Source organism: Meleagris gallopavo, chromosome Z (assembly GCF_905368555.1).
Source record: "Meleagris gallopavo chromosome Z, MGAL_WU_HG_1.1, whole genome shotgun sequence".
NCBI lineage: Eukaryota > Metazoa > Chordata > Aves > Galliformes > Phasianidae > Meleagris > Meleagris gallopavo.
In genome coordinates this window covers 50,184,400-50,205,624 of record NC_139435.1, presented here as the reverse complement: position 1 = coordinate 50,205,624, position 21,225 = coordinate 50,184,400, and the positions used below count along the sequence as shown (strand labels likewise).

The 21,225-nt window shown below is 49.0% G+C and overlaps 1 protein-coding gene across 1 annotated transcript in view; it reads left to right on the top strand.

The window, feature by feature from the left end:
* ARB2A (ARB2 cotranscriptional regulator A) overlaps window positions 1-10,139 on the top strand; it is a 256,461-nt gene extending 246,322 nt beyond the window's left edge. The window contains exon 11 of the mRNA XM_085214488.1: window positions 8,524-10,139. Within this exon, the coding sequence (XP_085070614.1) occupies window positions 8,524-8,666 (143 nt within the window). The 3' untranslated portion in view covers window positions 8,667-10,139. The remainder of the gene's footprint in view (window positions 1-8,523) is intronic.
* Window positions 10,140-21,225: the final 11,086 nt, after the last annotated feature.

Sequence of the window (21,225 nt, the reverse complement as noted above, 5' to 3'; positions counted from 1 at the left end):
TTTACAAATCTGAGATATTCTTCAGTGAAGGAAGATGAGATCAGCATTTTCTGAATTATTTCTAATAATTAATTCTCATCTGAATGTTTGATGGTACAACGACTATGTAGGAGCAAATAATCATAAAACACCATCATGGAGACTAGCTGTTTTCTAAGTGCTGGTCTATTCACATTTCCAGTGCATAAGTAGCATTCTCCCATGTTAGCAGAGTTTGCAGGCAGGGAATGTAACTTCAGATCTGTGCCTTATGTGCACCAAAAGCACTGAAAAGCTGTGGGATTTTGGAATACTTGCATTTTAAAATCTGCCTCTCAAGTATTTCATTTGGCATTAATTAATTTAATGCACAGTTACTGTCACAGTATGATGTAAGAGTCAAATGCTGTGTGCCCATCAGTGCCTGTTGCTACCACTGGTCTGGGTTGCACCATCTTGATATGCTTAAGTATGGCTGTGGTGAGCACTGCCTTGGAAACCATGTTATACATTCCCTTGGTAAGTGTCGGGGCAAGGAGATGCCACTGACTTCTTTTATTGCACTGCTGTGTGTCAAGCTCAGTCATGTAAGTTAGTATTTCTCAGATTTATAACCTAAGGAAGCTTTGGAGCATAAATACACATTTTATAGTGGTCTCTGAAGAAGCCACATGGATGTATGTTCTCAGGAAGTGGAGGGTATTGAACAGGTAAAATTTCCTTTGTTCATAAAATAATCTTCCTTTGTCCTGCTTGAGAAGATGATGATTTTCAAATGCTAAGTACTTTGTGCTCTTGGGTGCAATTTTATAGTTCTTTTTCTAGATCATGATAGAAGAAAAAGAATATACATTTTCAAAAATTTAGTTGTCTCACTGATGTATGTTATTCTAATTCCTCAGAGTTACTGTGACATATCTTGCAAATGTAATCAATGCTACCTGTTGTCTAGATACAGCTGATAAAATTGCAGACTAATGAAAAACAGGACTGATGGAAAAAAATGCAAGGAGTTATTTAATGTGTCACCTGCACCCATGATATTCCATGGAGAAAGGAACTGTTGCCTAACCTACTCTTAATTTAAAGTGACGCGACTGTAAAACTTCCATATGTAAGTTTCTCAGCTCAAAAGCATCTTCCTATGATGACATCTGAACTTCCCATCTCACATTTGTCAGAAATTTTATTTTTATGTGTAAATACAGGTAAATATATGAATACAAAAATGGATGTAGGTATAGATAATACAGATACGTTGTAGGTGTAGATACGGATATAATTATATCGATACAGATAGATATGGATTTCAGTATAGGTTTGGATATGGATATAGATATGAGAATAGGTGTGAAGAAACAGACATAAATGTAAATGTTGATGTAATTTCAATCCCCACCTGCTTACCTCTGGGGACAATACCACTTTACCATGTGTTTTGGAAGCCTATAGTTGCACTGTACTGATAGGGGACCCTTTCCTCAAGGATGTGTCTTGATCTCATGCAAGCATTCACTGCTCTTAAAACTGCATTGTTCAAGAGTGTTGCTTGAGTCATGCTGCCAGTCTGACCAAGCTAGTGATGGCTGGAAAACTGTAGGGCTGACGGGACAGTCATCTGTGTCATTTCATTGGCAGCAAGTTTTCATTGACATTTCCTGTGTCCTGGCTCTTGAAGCACACAGGTCTGCTGCAGACCTCATGAACTGCTAGCCAGTGTCCTGCCCACTGCCTCCCTGACACCTGCCAAATGGCTTAGTTCCAACACCATTGCTGAACATTGTGGAAGCTGTGCTGGCAACAAGTCCCCATCCACCCCAGGTTCTGGGGCCTGGGGCCAATTCAAGCATTGTGTCTCTGCTGGCCATACAGGCTGCAGGGCAGATTGCAGCAGTTTCATTTGGGTTTGCCCTTTTGCCTGTGTTCTTGCCCATTTTGTAAAAAGATTTTGGAGAAATTTTGGACTTGTGAACAGGTTAGCTGTGTAGAATCAGTCACCCCAGAACAACCCACAGCCAGCCCGCTGCCTGATACTCCTTTAAAACAAGGGATTGTGACATTTCCATCTCTTGAAATGCCATTTTATCAGCCTCCACTTTAGTTGTTGCCATTTTCTGATTCATTGTTTTTTAATGTACTTGGGTACCATTTGCATTACTGCAGCTGCCTACAGTCTGACCATTGCACTGGTGGAAATGACATCTCTGTCCCAGCCACAGAGCTATGCTCTGACTAGGAAGATTCCATAGCTGTTCGGCGCTCTTTCTTTCCTTTTTATAATGCATACTCAACAGAAAATTTCTTGGCTTTCGGTGACCTCTGCTCAGATGTGGATGACCTTACAGCTTTCACTTGTTTAGCCAGTTAGCACTCAGAGGAGCAAACAAATGACCCATACTCATGGGACTGCCCTTAATATTTAATGAAGAGTGGTGGAAAATGAGAGCCACAATGATGTGTTAGCCTCCAGTCTCTTTCTTGCATTACAAACCTTGCTTGCATTCAGCTCTTGTATGTATTTTTGCATCTTTTACATGCGGGCTGAGAGGAGGATGTAACAAATTTGATTACCTTTTCAAGCCACTTGTTCCTTGTGTGCAGATTGTGTGCTGTAAATAAGAGGGGGAAGGAAAAAAAAAATCCTGCAAATATAGAAGCTCAGAGGTAATCTTTATCCTGGATCAGTGGGATTCTTACTACTCTGCTTCTGCCATTCCATTAAAGATACTAGAGATAATAAGTGGCCGACAAAAATAAACACAGACGTGTCACAGGGGACAATAACTTTGCATAACATGCCTTAGTATGTGTAGTCTATTCTCTAGCCATGCAGCTTCCCACAATTTTCTGTGCATGAGTATTCCATCTAAACAAGCTTACTGTGAGTCTAAGCCCTCTTCATAAGCTGTATTTTTATTTCTTCAGCTTTGTCTAGTTCTTCCCTCTTGGTTCTTCCAAAGAATTAATTTCCCTACCCAGACACTTTTAGATCGTTATCATGTCCACGACTCCACAGACAGTTACTTCTAAGCCAAACTAAACATACTGAGGTTTTGTTCTTTTTCTTTTGTCTTGTTTGTTTGTTTGTTTTAATAGCCCTTCAGAAATCACTGCTTTCATTTTATTAATTGATTTATGGCTTCTCTCTTAATTTTTTCCAAGCTTTTAACCTTTCTTTATCATTCAGAGGCCTACAGTATACGTAGAAGCTCCTAAGATCATCAGTTCTCAAACATCTTGAGCTAATAGACTCCTTTCCAATGTTTTTCCCGAAGCTCTCGTGCTCCTTGTCAGAAGCATTTAATGAATTTAAACAAGACATTTATTAAGTCTCCTTTTTCCTTAGCTTTACTCCTGATGCTCTAAGAGAGTCTTCTGTTTTGGGGTTTGAGATCTGGAAGTTTACATCAGTAGAGCAAAGCAGACTCAGCAGACATGGTAATTTCCACAGAGCACATTCCACTTTGTACAGATCCAAGGGATCCTTCTCCAAGAATAGTAAATGAAGAAACCTTATGAATTAAAAATAGTTAAACCTGTCATTCTGAATAACATCTCACACGGCCAAAGGTTAAAAAGTTAAATACCTGTTTAGAAATAACTCTGTGATATAGAAGTCATTTAGTAGCATCAGAGGCAGGAATGTTTTTTTGTCACACCCACATGAAGATTTGAATGGTATAATCACATTGTAACACTATTGCAGAATGGCATATGTAAGAGTATAAAGTCTTACACGAAGACTTTAATTTGTGCGTGTGTGCATCATGGGAGAAAGAAAGATAAATTTCCATTAAATCCTTCTGAATGGTATTTGCATCACTGGGTCAGAGGGGAATGTGACTGTTGATTTGTTCATTTGTTTGTAAAAGGAGAATGAATGGCATTGCTTCTCCGCATTGTATAAATATGAATAAAACACACTTGCTAAGTTTTAAATTGCTGCTGTTTGTGCACATGGCCCCAGAAGGCTGCCTTTCGCCCTTTGAAACATTCAGAGAGAGCTTTGATAAGGCTCTTTGCAGTAGTGTGTTTCAAAGCCTGGCACCACAAGCACAGAGGCGAGCAGTGTGGTGGGGAACGAGGTCTGATGTGGCAGCTGGCATAGGATCCACTCCTACCAACACTGGCTGGAAGCTTTCCACCATGCGAGGTGCTCCATGAAGAACGGCCAGGCTCTCTCCTCCATCAGGGAGTAAATCCTGAGGCGTGGAGCACCCTTAATGCTTTTTGAAGCCTGCGGTATTGAAGTATTGAACTGCTGCTTAAAGAATCAGACCCTGGGTCAGCGTTGTGGCTAATATCTGTGGAGAAACTTTTCAACCTGGAAACTTTTCTCTCTAGACGTGCCTCAGTGCGGAGCCGTGCCTCGAGGACTCTCTGCTCCTGTGCAGCATGGGAAACCTTTGTCCCACACATCGTGTCATCCCCGTGGGGAGTCATTTGTGCTGCGCACTTCTAAACACAACGGGAGGAGGTTTTTGTGCCGCGCAGTGGGCAGGCACAGCAGGGGGGCACCTTTGTGCTGCACAGCTGGTGACCGCAGTGACCGCCTTGCCGCTGCGCCAGAGCAAGTGATGGTAATGGCAGCACACAGGCAGTGCTCCTTCCCGGTGCCACCAAAGGACAGCTTTCCTGGCTGGGAGCAAAGTGGAGAAACAGCAAGGATGGCTGCATACCTGTGCTCACTGTGCGCCTGGCCACAACACACAGTCACCTCCGCAATCATCAATCCAAACTTCGTATTTTTTTTTCGCTTTGGCATTTTTTCTACCCATTTAGACCCCTTCTACTTTATTATTTTTATTATTTTTTCTCTGTCTCTTCCTTTTGCTTTATCTCCTATTCAACATGTCATCTTTTAATTAAAAAAATAATAATAAGCAGTCTCGTTATTTTTTTAGATCGCTCTCTAATAGCAGTGTTTAAAAGACTTGAGCCATAATACCAATCCCACTGGAACACCATAGGTATATTTTCCACCTCACATCACTATGTATTAGTTATCTTCTCAAGTGCTCTCACCTCTTCCCAAGAGGTGCAACAGCACTTACTCACAAGACCATGAAGCCCTAGCATGTGAGGAGGTGAGGGATGATGCTGAGGTGAGATGCTAGCCAGAGCCCCACAGGCAGAGCCTGGACATACATAGGCACGATGGCCACCTGGTGACTGTGGTCACCACAAGAGCAGCATAGGCATCACCAATGCGCTCATGCTGAGTGCTGTAGGATGCCTGCAGAAGAGCTTGTCCATAGCATCTGTAAGGAGTCACGTAGGGCTGGATCTGGCCCCAGAAATCTCAGGCTTGGTGAGGACTCCATACTGGAGCAAAGCATACTGATGCACAGGAGGCAAGGACAATGGCAGCCTACCAGATAAGGAAGGTCATAATCACTTGTGATTCCTCAGGTTACTCCCAGACAGTTTAACCTATGCAGAAATTGATCTATATTTTGCCCACTAATTTTTGTTACTCAGTGAAGTGGCTGAGTTCTTTTTTGTTCTTGTTAAATCTGAACCTGTTTTGTTCTCAGGCTTCTGTTTCCCTAAAGCTACTTTCAGGGCTGTTGGGGTTTTTTTGTTTTTTTTTGGGGGGGGGAGGGTTGTTTTTTGTTTTTTGTTTTTCAGATCTCTTGCTTTAGTAGCATTCAAACATAAATATCATGTGTGTTATGTGTTCAAACATAAATATTATGTGTTAATTTCATTTAATCCTTCTTTTCGCAGATTAACGTTTTTTTTTTTTTTCCTCCCCCCCCACAGTCCTTTGGTGCCTACCTGATTGTGCATGAATTCTCAGAAATAATTTCCAGTAGTTCAGCAAGTTCATTAACTGATTCCCTGAAGACCTTCAGATGCATGTCATCCAGACATGGTGATTTGTATATTAAATTTTAGCGAGTATTCCCTTACCTGATTTTTTGTATTAACAATTGTATCGTCAAGTCCACATTATTTCTAATTGTCAGTATCTCTTTCTTGCAGTGTATAAGTTGATTCTTGTACCTTGTTCACTGTTTTACATTACTCATGTTACCTCATATATTGCTGGATCCACTTTTGGAGTTCTTCCCTGACTGTGTCTTGCATTTGATAGAACACAAATCCATCTCTCCTTACCTCCTCTTGCACTGGAAGCCAGGAGGTCACTTTTCTCTCAAACCCTCTTTCTGTGTTTTTTTTCATTGTGCTATGCTGATGATTTCCCCAGTACTATCTCACGTCCATCTGCAGGTCTCCGAGTGACCCCTTTGGCACCCCCCTCTAGGTATCTTCGGGGTTGGGAGAAGTAAGATTGATGGATTTTGTCCTTCTGCAGCAGTAGACCTAGCGTAGTTTAGGATGTTCCAGCTCTCTGCCACATGTAGCAGTTTGCATACGTCTTTTTGTTACACCACAGTCCATACCTCGTGCTCCAAACCATTGCTTAATGTGGTGTTTTGAGTTGTGCAATTTATAATCATATTTGTTGAAATTAGTGAGCACTATGAGGATATATACCTTTGAGTATCTTAGCTGTAGTACAGAAGCTTCTTATTATATGGTCCTCACAAACGATTATTTCCATCAAAAAATAGATGGCTTCTCACCCATTTAATTTAGATTTGTCTACTACTAAATATACAACTGAGATTGCAGTCATCAATGATATTTTTCTTCTGGCAAAAACGTGATGGCCAAATCTGTCATCACCCTGAGGACATAACTCCTCTCACTTCTGTCAAATTTCCCAAGCCTTTGGTATATAAATCATAAATGCACAGTCTGTGCAGTGTTAAATTTTTAGGACTCTCCCTTTAGTGGTAGTTGAATGTGAATAAGTAAGGACAAAATTTGACCTTTAAATGACTATAAAGTGCCAAGGCAGATACTTGGCAAGCTTTTCTTATTGCAGTATTAATCAAGCAAAGAATCGTCATAATCCCAGAAACTAAATAGCCATTGTAGTGATTTTATCACCAGGGAAATTGTTCATCTGTCAGTAAGATAGTCACTAGGAAGGAGAAAATAGGGAGTGTTGAAATTGCTTTAGACCACTGAATCATTGAGTCCCTCTAGATTCAAAGCTTGAATTGTTTTTTGAGAGGGATGGGTTGAGAAGGGTTGCTACAGGAAAGCTTTAGGTTAATCAGTTTCAGTAACACCAGTGAATGTGAGCCTGATCTCTCTTGAGGAAATGAGGAGAGTGCATGGGAGAAGGCAAGGCAGAGAAAGGGAAGGGGAGGCTTCTGAAACTTATTGTTTTGTCACTCTTTGTTTCTGGATGGCCCTTTCACAAAGGAGGAACGTTGTTGATTAAAAAAAGAGAGAGAGAGAGAGAGAGAGAGAGAAATAAAAGCATAATGTTCGCTGCCTGTATTTTCACCTAATTGAATCCAGCAGATATTAATGCACATGAATGCGACAGGGACAGAAGGGGATGGCTGCAGGCAGGCGATGGCGCCGGCTCTGTGTTGGTGCAGGCCTGGGGAGCCATCTGTGAGGCCTTGTGGCTGGCGGTGCTCTGCACTGTGCTCCATGTGTGTGACACAGGTGTGCGAGGGGACCTGTCTGTCAGGAGCACCGTCTGTCTGCACTCTGGCATCCAGTCCATCCTTAAAACCCGCACTGGCAGGTGACACACGTGTGACACTGCCTGGCAACGCACCACGGAAGGCCTTCAGGCACCACAGTGACACCAACCATGCCGAGGGCTCGTGTCCTGTGCTGGGACACGGGTGAGAGTCCTACAGGACAAGGGTCTGTTCCTGCTGTCCCCACTGGCCTACCACGTCCTTCCTTGTCGTCACCCCCAGATCGCGGTACTGTCACAAAACTGTTGCTAGGCAACAAATGTGGTTACTGGGTCTCAGCAGATAGCTGAAGGGGAAAGTGAAGTGTTGCGCCATTGTAAAGTAACCATAGCAATGACCTACTATTACAGACTAAAGAATTATCATTAACAATGTTAAAGTATCAAACAGAGGCCTGGGATCCAGAGACTTCCAGGCAGCATCTCCACATAACTGGGGTCTCCAGGAAGAGATCCTGGCACATCCCTGGTGCTTGACTCCATGGGAAGATGAGCACTTCTCTTGGGTTGATTTGGGGCATTTTGCTGCTTGTTTTTTTAAGTCGAGCAAATGCGGCACACATTCAAGGAAATACTTGTAAAGCAATAGAAATACCCACAGACGAAGAGGTATGGTTGAGTGGAATGTAGAAGGAGGAGTGGAATGACACTCACTTTCTGCCCATGTGTCAGGTTTGATTTTTTTGAGGAAGGAAGCACCACCGCTTTGCAGTGATTGTTGCTGAAGTCTGGCCTCTGTTTTTGCTAATAAGTGTGTATCAAGCTAAAAGCTGTGAAAAACAAAAAGGTACAGGACTAGTCATCATGGGGCACTGTGTGTTCCCTGGACAGACACACCTCTGGACTGCTGCCATTCTGACACAAGAAAAGCCCAACCACTGTGTGCCATATGCCTATGGCTGCGGTGCAGGTTTGCTGCAATGTGCAGGCCACCATGAAGTGACTCATGCTGTGACTTTGTTTTGCAGGTACAGAGCGTCATGAACTGACTTCCTGGAAGAGTTTTCCATCCATTTTCAAGTTCTTCAGCGAAGCAATGGAGGCAAAGAACAGCTCAGTGAAGCCAGCCCCAATGCGGCGCTCCAATAGGATAAAATACGAAGAATTGTGAAAGGAGGAAGGGGGAGAGGTCTCTTCGCTGCTCGCTCTCTGCAAGGAGTCTCCCAGCCCCTCATTAGATTGTTTTCTTCCTAGTGCACAGGGTCGTGATGTATACATCTAAATAACGTTTTGCATTATTTCTAGATGAGTGCAACTGTCAAAGCAATATGGGTTCACTGGCTGTGCTTCCTGTGGGCTGTAACTTGGATTTTGTGCTGCCCATCAACACACAGATTAAGGCTGACAGTGGTACTGCACAGTGCAGCATCGTGCAGCTCTAATTGCCCTGACATAGCCCTGCCGGGGCTGTGTTTCTAGATCTGCTAGTCTTCTCTTTCTCAGTGACCAAGTGGGATCAGCTCTTCAGTCTTTCATTTTCTGCTGGTAGGAGGGTCAGAGAAGTTTGGTCCAGATTTATGGAAAAGCCTCTTTGTTCTAGAGATTTTCTCCACCTGCCGGATCAATGGCATTATCTGTGGATCTTATCTTCCTTTTGAAAGCTCCACTTTAAAAAAGTGGCTATTCATTAACTGCCTGGATCACACTGTGAAATATGACAAAAAAAGAAAAAGAAAAAAGAAAAAAAGGGAAAAAAAAAAGAAACAAAAAGGGAAAGGCCACTTTTTCCTGTTTATTTCTAAATGCAAAAAATGCTTCCGTTTTCACACGTTGGGTTTCTAAGGGCTTTGCTACTGGTGTATGCCACCGCCCACTCTACGGCTCCCTCTGCGTTGGGTGCTGCTCTGCACTGCATCAGCTGCACGACGTGCCCAACGGCGTGCCCAGCCTGTGAGCACACTAATTAAGCTCTTTTAGGTTTGATGATGCTAAATTGAAGTGATCTTTTCTGCAGTGGCTGTGTCCACCTCGCCTCTGATGTGGTTAGTGATGGGGAGGTGAAACTCACCACGCCGCCGGGAGTTTGGGACCCCCCCCAGCTCACCCCTCCCCTGTGATAATCCCACACTTAGGGGCGGGGTTTGGGGGTGTGCTGAGGTTGTGCCCCTGGAGGGCTCACAGGAAGACCCAGTTTTGAGCCCAAATTGTTCTGCATTCCTCTGATTCTAGGGAAACCTCAATTTTGCAATGTCAGCTGCAGTCTATGTGGGTTTTGCGCAGCGGATTCCCACGGGGAACTGCGGCGGGGAGTGGTGGGGAGAGAGGCTCAGCCCGGTCTCCTTAGGGATGTGGAGGGGAAGAGCATGTTTTGCGTTCCGAGGAGGAGGAGGAGCGGAGGGCCGGGGAAGTTTGCCTCCCAGCCGCCGTCCGACGCCAGTGAAGGGCCAGGTCGCCAAACGTTGCAAGAATTAATTTCTTTTTTAAGTATCGATAAGAAATGAAGTGTACCGATTTTTCTACTTGTAACAATTGCCCAGTTCTTACGGCTTTTCCTTATCGTGCCTTCGCCTGGCTTGTGCTTCCACACGGATCTGTAAAGCACAGCAAGCCCCCCACGACCAAAAATAAAGATGCTCTCATCCCAGCTCCTGCTTCTCTGTCCCAGCGCCGAGCTTCGCGCCCTTCCACAGGGAAACGGTGTGCCCGACCGGGGCTGGAGTGCCTGGAGTTGCCCCTTGCACTGCACCTTTCCGGGGGGGCTTCGCATCCACCCCCACACTCCCAGTGACTGGGAAACAGCTGAGCCGAGCGCCTAACCGGCTCCCTGCCCTTCAGTCCATCATCTAAATAAAATGTTAGTCATAATAAACCGGGTGGAGCCTGGGGAGAAGCTTTGTGGATTTCCGGGGGCGCGGGGGAGGGGACCCTGCAGGACGGGCTGGGAGGGGCGGGCAGCTCTGCTCTGTCCGCAGGAGATACGCGGGTGCGGGATGTGCGAGATGGTGGCACTGCGGGGAAGGGGGGGTGGGGGAGAGCGCCCCGTTATCTGCACACCCACGGTCAGAGGACGGTGAGGTCCTCTCAAGCGCTCAGGAAAAGTGGATTTAGCTGGTTCCTTTGGATCGATGTTTTTTAAAGTTGATCATCGCCCGTCTCAGGCAGTGATTTCTTTAGCAGCCAAGGTCTGACTTGAGCCTGTTCACATTGCATCACGGGGGGACTTCGGGACATCAGGCGTGGTGTGCATAGCATGCGTGTGCCCTGCTGGACTTCAGGGTGAGGGGTGAAATCAAAAATACATACATATAAATACATAGTGGAATGGGTTCTGCACAGTGCTTCGTAGCAGAGCGGCTCCCCGCCATGGGCCGACGAGAGCCGCATCTCCTCGCCAGGGAGGGGAGCGGGGAAAACGTTCATCCAGGAAAGCAGTCACCGGCCTCATGTGAACCCCCCAAACGCAGCGGGACTGCGGAAAATAAAATGGGAGGGAGGTGGGGGTAGGCAAATCAACTCCTCATTTGCATCGCGCGCCCATTGCTGCGCGCCGGTTACAGCAATCACGGTACAGTTCTCCAGGACTCGGTTAAAAAATGAGGCTTTTCGTGGGAAAGGACGTTTCTCCCCTGTCCCCGAGAAACATCACCGATTGTTTTCTTTCCCCCTCTAGGTATTTCATTCAGAAGTACAAAAGAAAGTGTCACAGCTAAGGCTGCGCGGAGCCACGCGTTGCACCGCGCTCGACTCAGCCAAATCCGAAACGAGCTGCCAGGAACGTGCACGTCCCGCGCAGAGCATTCGGGCAGCGCTGTATCTCGCGGATCGAGGGATGCGCGTGTGTCTGTGCACGCAGCTGTGGGTACCCGGATCCTGCAGGGACGGGTATGCGCACCTCAGTGCGCGCTCGCGTAGTGTAGACAAAGTGTGAAATATACACTTCTCGAGAAAGTTGGGAGGAGATGTCATTTATCATTGCACCGTCTTAATGCCGCAAATTTTCACATTTCTGTTTCATTTCGGATTGCATGTGTTCGTGAGTATTTCACTAGATCAGTGACAGCTCTTTATTTGCATAATTATATGCTCTGGTCTGAAGAGAAAACTAACCCCCAAATTTCATGGGTCACCAGACTGCGACAATCAATGTTTTATCACGTATGCTAAGCAAAACCCAAGGAGCTATATGAAGTTTCTTGTGGAGTTTTTGCTCCTCAGAAAATTGAAGATTTTGTGCCTCTTGAATAGACGCAAAATCTTTCCAAGCTCTTTGTATCTGAATTCCGTTTGAAGGCAAAACCAGAGATTAGCGGGCAGATCTGGATTTCAGACCAACAGCATTATTACTTCAAAGTGGATTCAGACAAGCAGCTTTACTGCATCTCCGCATTTCGCCATCCTAAGTACTGTCATTTCAATGGTGGCAAAAACAAAAAGTGGCCAAATGGGAAGAGACAAATGATATCCGAGCCCGCACTGGCCAATGGGTGCGGTCCCACTCGTTCCGATCACCTTTATTCCTCCTTATGAGCGCTCTCCCTCCTGGCTCCGTGTGAAGATGTGGGCGTCGGACGCAGACGGACATATAAGCACGAAGAGAGCCATTGCCGTGCCGCAGCGTTCGCTGCGGATCACGCAGCTGTGGCGCGCAGCCTGCGAGCTTCTCTCCTGGTGCAGACGGGGGAGGGAGGGCTTCTCTGATGGAAAGCGGGCGGCGGCGAAGCCCTCCCCCCGGCAGCACCCTGGGTGCTGGAAGTGCTGGGAAATAGTTCTGAGATTATTAAATAAAAAAAAAAAAAAGGAAGTGTATTCAGAAATGTATTCATTCACACCTTCTGAGGACCTCTCAGACGTGTAGGTGAGCTGTGAATCCTCGGAGACGTGCCGCCCCAGTTTAACTTTGCTCATAAACTGAGGCGCTTCTCTGTTTGTCACGCTGTGACCATTACCGGGTAGCACTTGGGGAGGGCCCCCTCTCAGCACCCCTCTTTGCCTGCCCTGCGTCCGGCACAAGGAGGCTCCGCGTCCCGACCCTCAGGGCACCAGCATTGGCTATACCACAAGGCCTCGAGATTTTCCGTGAACAGAACCCCGGAAGACTTTCCCGGCCTGAAGCACGAGTGGGGAATGAGATCAGTGCCGGCGAGAGCATCGCGCCGCCGCGGCGCTGCCCTGAGAGGAGCCGTCTCACTGTATGTCCCGCTCCGCCTCTCGCAGCGCCCACGTGGGACCGCGGGTCGCCCAGCCCCGGGCCGTGGGTCGCGATCCTCCGGGCCCACGGCCTAAACGTTCTACCTGAACACTGCCCCGCACCCCTCCGCACACAGGAACGCACCCGAAGACTGGTCTGCGGGCAGGTTTGTCCCGGCGCAGACAACAGCGGTTATTGCTCGCAAAGTGCGGCACGGGGGGAACTGACCCCTCACCAGGGAGGCCCGGGACGTCCTCTTTTGTGGTTCCCATTTCCCTTTGCTTAAGCCCCACCTAATCCCCTAATGCCTGGCAAAGAGCTGTCTCCAGAGTTCTGCCTTTAAACTTCCTCTACAAAGTTGCCCTCTCGGACACAATCAGATGAATAACCCAAACGCACATCTCCCTGCTCCCGAGAGCCTTTTACGCCCTCTGTTTTTAATCCAAACTCACCAAATACTGAATTATTGTTGTTTTTGTTGTTGCTTTTGGTGGTGTTTTTTTTGTTTGTTTGTTTGATTGTTTGTTTGTTGTGGTGGGTTTTTCTTATTTGTTTTGTTTGTTTGTTTGTTTTTGTTTGATTGATTGTTTTTCTTTTTTTTCTTTTTTCTTTTTCTTTTTCTTTTTTTTTTTTTTTAAAGCACCCTACTTGAAGGGCATTCTGTCACCGGCGAGAGCGGAAATAACTTTCCCTCCCCGGTAGTGGGCCATGTCCCACAGGTCCGCTAGGTGCGGCACAGAGAGTGGCAGTGCCATCGGTATGCAACTCTCTGCAGAAAGCTTCGGCCAGAGGCTCCCGGTGTCCTTCTCACACGTTTTAACTTCTACCTTCGCTCCCACTGAGCACTGTTGCTAGTTTAGTCAACGGATTTGATTTGATCCTGGGACGAAGGCTGGATGGGAAATTTTCACGCCATATACCTCTTTAAGTGCATCTTATTTATTTCTTTTTAATTACCATTATAGCAATACAAATTCCATGGATGCGAAATGTTTTCCTTTGCCATTTCTGCCCACCCTCTCTCCGGGAGTTAGCACGAAAAGGGGGGGCTGCCCGAACCTCCGGGACACGGGCGAAGTTGGCTGTGGCACCGCTTCCCACGCGGGGTAGAGCCACGGATCCCCGCCATCCCCCCCAGCCCCATCCCCGCTGCCCAGATCCCGCCCCCCGCCGCCCCCTCGGGGCTCCGCGGTGCTCGCGGCGCTCGGGCGGACCCAGCACCATGGACAGCGCCACCGCCGCGGCACGGCCACGGGCTGCGGGTGCCGCCGCTCCTCAGGGATCCGACTCTGGGGTGGGGAAAGGGCTCGGCGGGAGACCCCGCATTCCTGCGAGCCGGGACCCCCAGGAGAGACAAGTTCCGAAAAAGGTGAAGCCTAGGACCCCCGCCGCCAGGGAGCCCCTCGGGCTGCCTCGGAGGGAGAGGGTTGGAACGGGGACTGCTAGAAAATGAGAAAGGGACAAAAAGTTCAATGCCCGTGACACTGCACCTGGCTCTCTAGGGTGTCTCTCCTGCTGTGGGTGCGTGACCTGGGGTGGCACAGAAAGCCTGTCCTCTTGCTCCACACCTGGCTACAGAGAGAGCCCGGGCCTCTGCACTTCCCTTCCGGGACACCTCTAGGACCACAACCGGGAATCCGTTTTTTCCATGACCCGTCCGGCGGCCCAGGGGCTCGCCGTCCTCATGCCCTTTGAGGGTGCTCCGTTCTGGTGGCCCTCGTCCCGCTGGAGCTGGCCAGCCCTACTCACGCCGCCAACGAGTCAGCGCTGCCGCGGGGGGGTCCGGGCTGCCCCCTGCCCTATGCCCCCCGCGCGGGGCTTCGCCCAACGGCTGCGGCACAGAGGGAGCCGCCCGCACCACGGGCTGAGCCACACGAACCAAAAGCTTGAACATTTTGGAGCTCTGAATGTTCATCTGGAATGGTTTAATTTTCCGTTTAACTTATTTTTATTTATTTTCTTTTTCTTCTTTCATCTTACCTTTCTTTCATTATAAGTATAGTATACAAAAATTTGAATCTATATTAAGGGAAGATGGAAACAGCTTTGGTTCTCACTACTCCTTTGCCATGGTCAGGAAATATCCCTCAGTCCCCATCACGTCCCGTGCTCCCCGACAGCTTTGACAGCAAATGCGGGAGCTGAAGTTTCGTTTGAATCCACACCAACTTTTGCGGTTTGTGCCCCGAGCGCTGACAGTTATGTTCTCTTGTGGTTGTTAACTTACATTTTTGTTATTGCTATTTTAGGTCCCCCATTACTTCCTTTCCCTCCACAGAGCTCAGCCCACGCCGCAGGGCTGTGGCATCGGCCGCAGTCCCGTACTGCCCCACGTTGTCCCCATGCTGTCCACTCTGAGACGCATATTTCTCCCCTCAGCTTCCTCTCTGCCCGGGAAGAAGAGATTCCCCTAAGAATAAGGGGAAATCTATTTTATTTGCTTTCCTGGTGACTTTTTTTTCCTTTTCTCTTTGATATGAAATAAATCCTCCCCGGCCCGAGAGGGAGTCTCAGATTTCCCCTGCTCTCCCCACTCCTTTCCCGTAACCCTTCAAAGTCGTCAGAAAGGACTTGTCGCCTTTTTCACCCATTTGTCAATGTCACACCAGCTCCGTCTGCTCGCGATGAGGATGACGAGCCCCCTTCTGCCCCCCTCAGCTCGATGCCCGCTGACGCCCCAGCCTCTCCCCAGGGCCAGGCCGACGGCCGACGGCCAACACCACGCCTCTGGGTGCGCTGCGGCCGTGGCTCCGTCCCTCCGGTCTTGACGCTCAGTGCCAGTGGAGACCGGCTTGGGTACGGGGACGGCACGGGGAGATGAGAGGAGGCGAGCACGGGGAGAAGAGTGAGGGGGGTCCCGGATACAGCCTTCCTCCTCACAGCTGCTGTCTTCCTCAGTGCAAGGTGGGGGAGGACAGATAACTTTGCCCCGAGGGTTTGCGCCGAGGAGGAGAGAGGGGCCAAAAAACAAACCCAGGGTCCAGCGATGCTGGGACGCGGGGCGGTGGCTGTCCCTCCCGGAACCCCCCCCAGTCTGGACCCGGCGCAGGCGGGAGCGGCTGGTGTGGAGCGGGCGGAACTGGGGAGCTCTGCGGCTCTCGGTGCTCCATGCCCCGAACGAATCCCGGCCCGGGCGGGCGGCTGGCAGGGCTCCCCGCAGCCGAGTGAGAGGCTTCAGGCTGCTTTTGTGCAGAAAGGTACAGGGGATTTGTTGGCATTTTAGCAACCGCAATTAGAACAAAATCCAAACTCTTTAGTGTGCAAGTTTTCATTATCAGCTCTCAACCTTGAAAAGCTACAGCCATTTGCTTAACTTAATCCGTAACATATGTTTGCAACAGTAGCAGATTCTTTTGGTGTGTGTGGTTTGGAGCTGATCAAGTTGTAAATTTTCCGCCTTAGGTTTTCAGCGCCTCCTAGTCACAGCCCAACACCTATTGGGGTGGGAAATCCCACGGCACCTAGTCCGAATCATCCCAGAATCTTCAGTGAGGCTTCCCAGTCGGGACACTTGCTCTCCTTCGGATTCAAACCGACGGAATGGAGATGCCACGTTTCCGGGAAAATGAGCCCAGGTGCGCACCGGGCACCACCACTCCCGTGCTCCTCTGGGGGAGCGCTCCCAGGATGTGCTGATGCTGTTCTTTCCCCTCCCATAGGCCACTTCCCCTCGGGTACGACGGAACCGGTGCAGGTGATGGAGAGCACCCAGCCAAAGTGATAACAGCTTGGGTGGTGGCTAAAGCCCGGTGGTCTAAATCATAAGTTAGGGCTCTGTTTGTTTTATCTCTCATGGTAACTTTTCTGAGATTTGTTCTGCAAAAAGGAGTACTCCCGCACAGAATTGCTCTTTAAACATAAAATTGCGATGGAGCCCTGGAAAGGGTCTGGGAGGTGCTCCCTTGCTCCCAGCGCCGAGCGCTGTCCATGCCTGCCGCGGGTGTTACCAGTTATGGTGGGGAAAAGCCCTCAGACACCCATGGAAAGCCCTGAAGGGACCAAAGGCCGCATTCGCTCTGATGACACTCACACTTTAAACGCGCAACAATTGCTTTGATCGGATAATGACAGAGTGATACTCTGTACCACGCGTTCCTATTCCCACCCGCGGCGCAACTTCCCCACACCCTTATGACCAGGGCACAACGTGGCCCCGTTTGCGCGGACCCCACGCGCGGTGCCGCGAACACGCGTGGGTACCAACTCCCTCCCACCAGGGCACCGCGCGGGCTTTGCGCGGCCGCGGGCGCGGAGCTGCGTTCCCGCGGGGCGGAGCGCCATCTAGCCCCGGCCCCGGGAAGCGGCGCGGCAGCGCGGAGCGGGTGCGGAGCCGAGCGCGGAGCTGAGCGCGGAGCAAAGCGTGGAGAAAACACAGAGGCTCCCGCATCTTCTCCGCCACCCGGACGCTGCAGACGTCGGGGGAGGAGCGGGGGCAGCTCCGTTTATCAACCGAGGGAACCGCTCGGTTCTTTGTCCTTCATTTGTTCGCCTGTTTATTAGGATAATCTATTTCTCCATCTTTCCTAATTAACTCCCCGATCGCACGCTCCGCTCCGCGCGCGTTTCAGTGCGGGGGAGGTGCGCAGAGTGCACCTGAGCGGCGTTGACCGACCTTCGGGACTCTGCTGTGGTGTGAAATAGAAATAAGTGCAGCAAAATGCAAGCAGGGCTCTGTCCTGGCTGTGCGTGAAGCATTCAGAGTGTGGCCGAATGGCCAAAGCTGTTTGTGATGAGTAGAACGCACTGCTGTGACTGTTACCTGATCGCAGCTCCCGGGGTGGAACTTGGAGACCAAAATGCCCTTATCTGCAAACAAATTAACACAGCGTCCAACTTTGCCGTGTGTTGGTATCCTCCTTTCTAAGAGAGCAAAACAAAGGCAGACCGGGTGAGATGTCCGCTACGGTGCCCGTCCCGCCAAGGGTCACCTTTTATTTTTTTGAAACTTGCAGGGATCTCGTGGGAAAAAAGAAAAAATAATGATAATAGATTTAAAAAATTTGTGCTTCTGCGTCTTGTTTGCATTATTTCTGCAAAAATAAAGCGAGCAGTGTGCACACAGCGGGAAGAGGGACGGGAGGCAGTGCACTGATACTGTCACCGCGAATCCTCCGTCCGAGCCTTCGTCCCCATACTTGGGAGAGAATGAGTAACACCAGTGAGAGCCAATGCATTCAAATACCTTTATTCTCAGTCCTTCTAAAATTGTACTTGGTAACTTCAAATTTCTCGGTCAGACACAGGCATTCTCTAACAGAAAACCAAGCTGTTTTCTGCTCAGCAATATTGCTTTTGTTGGTCGGGGCTTTTAATAACTTATTGATTCGCGTTGTGTCTACACCGAAGTGCTGCATCGTTATTGCACGTCTTTTCAGCTCCGTTCTCCTTCCTTCTTCATTCTTTCTCTTTCTTTCCCTCTTCCTATTTTTCTTCCTTTCTTCCTTTTTCTCCCTTTCCATTTTCCTTTCTTCCTTCCCTGTCTTCGTATTTATTTTCTCTCCACGTTCTTTTTCTCTCCTCCTTCCTCCCTTTCTTTTCTCCTCTTCTTTCTGCTCTCCCCGTTTTCTCTCCTCTCCTTTTCCCCCTTTCTCTCCTTCTCTCAGCATCCGAAGGATCGCACCACACACATCGTACCAGGTGCACCCCATTTCCTCGCACCCCTCGCGACCGCCCCGTAGACAGGCAGTCCCCATTAGATCCCTGCGACAGGCAGGGCAGCGCGCTGCGTGCCGTGCCTCTGCCTCCTGATGCAGAAATGATGAAATTAGCGCTCGGATAATGCCAGCATTGAGCAGTTTCGGCGGGTTACTCTGCTTAACCCCGGCGCAAGGCAGCGGGGGCAGTCTCGGCGGGGCCCCAAGGATCGGGGCAGGTCCCGCCCCGGCTGAGAGCCTCCCGTTCGGGCGCCCCCCCAAATGGGTGCCCCATGTCTGGGTGTCCCCTGGTGGGTGCCCCCCGGCCCCGGGGGACGTGGTCAGGACAGGGACCGGGCTCCGCCGAGGTTTCCTTCACCGCGGACCATTCTCCGAGATAGGAACCCAGCTGTTTAATTTAACATTGATTTATTGCTTTTAAAAGTAAATTTACACACATGCCAACAGCACTGCGTTTTGTTTCCCCAGACCCAAAGATTTATTTTCTACTTAGCGCTTGTCTGACAAAACAATGTCCTTTAACTTTATTACACATCGATGTGGAGATCTGTCTTATTTTTGGTAGGATTTATTGCTCCGTCGCTTGTGCGGACTTGTGATGCAGCACAGCCAGGGTCGGGAGATGGGCACGGAGCACGGCGGTGGGGCGGGGACCGCCGTACCCTGCAAAGCGCAGGTACGAGTGGGTTCGCCTTCTTCTTCTTCTTCTTCTTCTTCTTCTTCTTCTTCTCCTTTTTTATAACTTTGGCTCTCTTCCTTCATTTGCAACAGCAAAGGGTCTTTGCTGTCTCCTGGCTCTTGTCAAAGAGTCTGTGACACGTATCTATAATTGTCGAAGGGAAAAACAGTGTTACATACACCTTTGCACGGTGCGCTCCCTTCACCAAACCTGCGCGGTAGCTGCGCTCGGGGATCACATAGCATTTTGAAGCAGCCTTTATAGTGCACTTCGTCTGCGTTTTGGTTTCCTTTAGTTCTCATTAAAAGGCCACTTTCGTCCTTTCACCAATACACCATCTCTGTGTCCTTCATTCCACAATCTCGGGGGGGGAAAAAAAAAGTAAAAAAAAAAAAAAAGTTCTCGTATCTGATCGGTGGGGAGGGAATAATTCTACTAATAATCGCAATAACAATAAAAATAATAATATAAAATATGGGCTGGGTTTCCCCCTTCCTCACCCCAAGTGCAAACCGCTTATTTCAAAGCATGTACCGCTGCCACCAACGAAAGCTCCTTCGGAAGGAGAACTGGTGGAGGGGCACTTCCGCGGAACTGGGAAGGTGCAATGAGGGATGTACGCGGTGCGAGCAGAGCTCCCTCTCCTCTCTCTCCCTTTCTTTTTTCCTTCCCCCCCCTCCCACCTTTTTGTCTGTGTGCTCCCGGCTCAGTTTCACAAACTGATTTATCAGAGACGAATCCAATAATCATTTCGGAGGTGTTCAGATGAGGGCACGGCTCTGTTCCGGCAGTAAGTGAAGATGTGACACGTTTTATTATCGGTCTATAACGGGGTTTTGTAGGATATTCCTTTTTTTTCCCCCTGCAAATACACCATCTTTAAATAAAGACCCTGTCCTAAAGTGGGACCCTCCTCGCAGCCTCTGTCCACTGTGTTCACATACATCCAAACTTCACGTCACTTCATATATTTTAATGATTTTACCAACCAAGACAGAACTGTGGGTTTGTGCTTTTTTTTCTTTCCCAGAACTACACATGGCAATCCCCTGCCAATGCTTTGCCCAGGCAGAGAGCACGAACCGCCCCTTCAAGGCACAGAATGAGAGGGCTGGGGGCCCGCGTGTCCGTGTGAGCAGCTATGCTATGGCCTTTGGGGAGGGAAAATGAGAAAAAAAAATGGAGAAAAAAAAAAGAAAATAAAAAAATAAATGGGGGGGGAAGGGGGAGATTGAAGGAAAAAAAAAAAAAAAAAAAGAAAAAAAAAGAAAGAAAAAGAAACCCAAAGGAAATGAAAAGGAAAGAAGCTCCCTGTACTCAGAAAGGATCTGACAGCTCGAGTCCCCCTATCCTCACACCCACGCGGAGTGGGCGCACAGACGCAAGGAATCTCACCCGGGACACCCCCGGCTGCAAGGCCCCCGCAGCGCAGGCCCGGAGTTGGGGTGTGTCCCTTCGGTCCCCCTTGGGACTGCCACATTGACCCTCCGTGCCCCGGCCCACGACGGGGGTGCAGTTGGGACCCCCCCAGTTCTCAGAACCCCGCGGGGGTTCGCTTCCCCATATCGTGACAATTATCATTGGATAAGGCAAGGGTGGGAGGAAGGCCTGTTTGTGGGGGAAAGGGGAAGAAAGCGGGGGTCCCTTCGGCTGCCTGAGGGCCGGCGGTCCCGCACGGTCCGACCTGTCATTGCGGTACAGGGTGGCTGTAGGCGCAGCTCCGCTGAGGGACGCGCGTGGGAGAGCCGCGGGATGCAGCGTAGGCGGGCTCCGCGTCCAGGACCGTGCCATTCCCCCTTGATGTGCAATTAAATTACAGCAAATTCCTCCTTAAATAACATCGTTGGGAATCCTTTAAGATGCAGGGATGTCTAAGGTTAAGAAGCTTTCAAAACGTCAGTTCTAAATGGCTTATGCAATGAATAGCTACCTCCGGAGCCTAAAACCATTACCAATATGATATGCATATGGATGCCAGTTTATCTCCATATATTTCTCTTCAAACTGAGGGAAGCGTTCGTAAGGAGCCACGTGGAGCACTTTACTGTAGGGAAACAGACGTTAATTTTTCCACGCACCGCTCTATAGCCACGCACACGTATAACGCTGGAGAGCACCCGGAGCGCCTCTCCTCTGAGCTCTGTGCCATGGTTGGGGCGGATCATCCTCAGCACAGCCGTGGTACCGTCACAGCAGCCCACCCAACCTC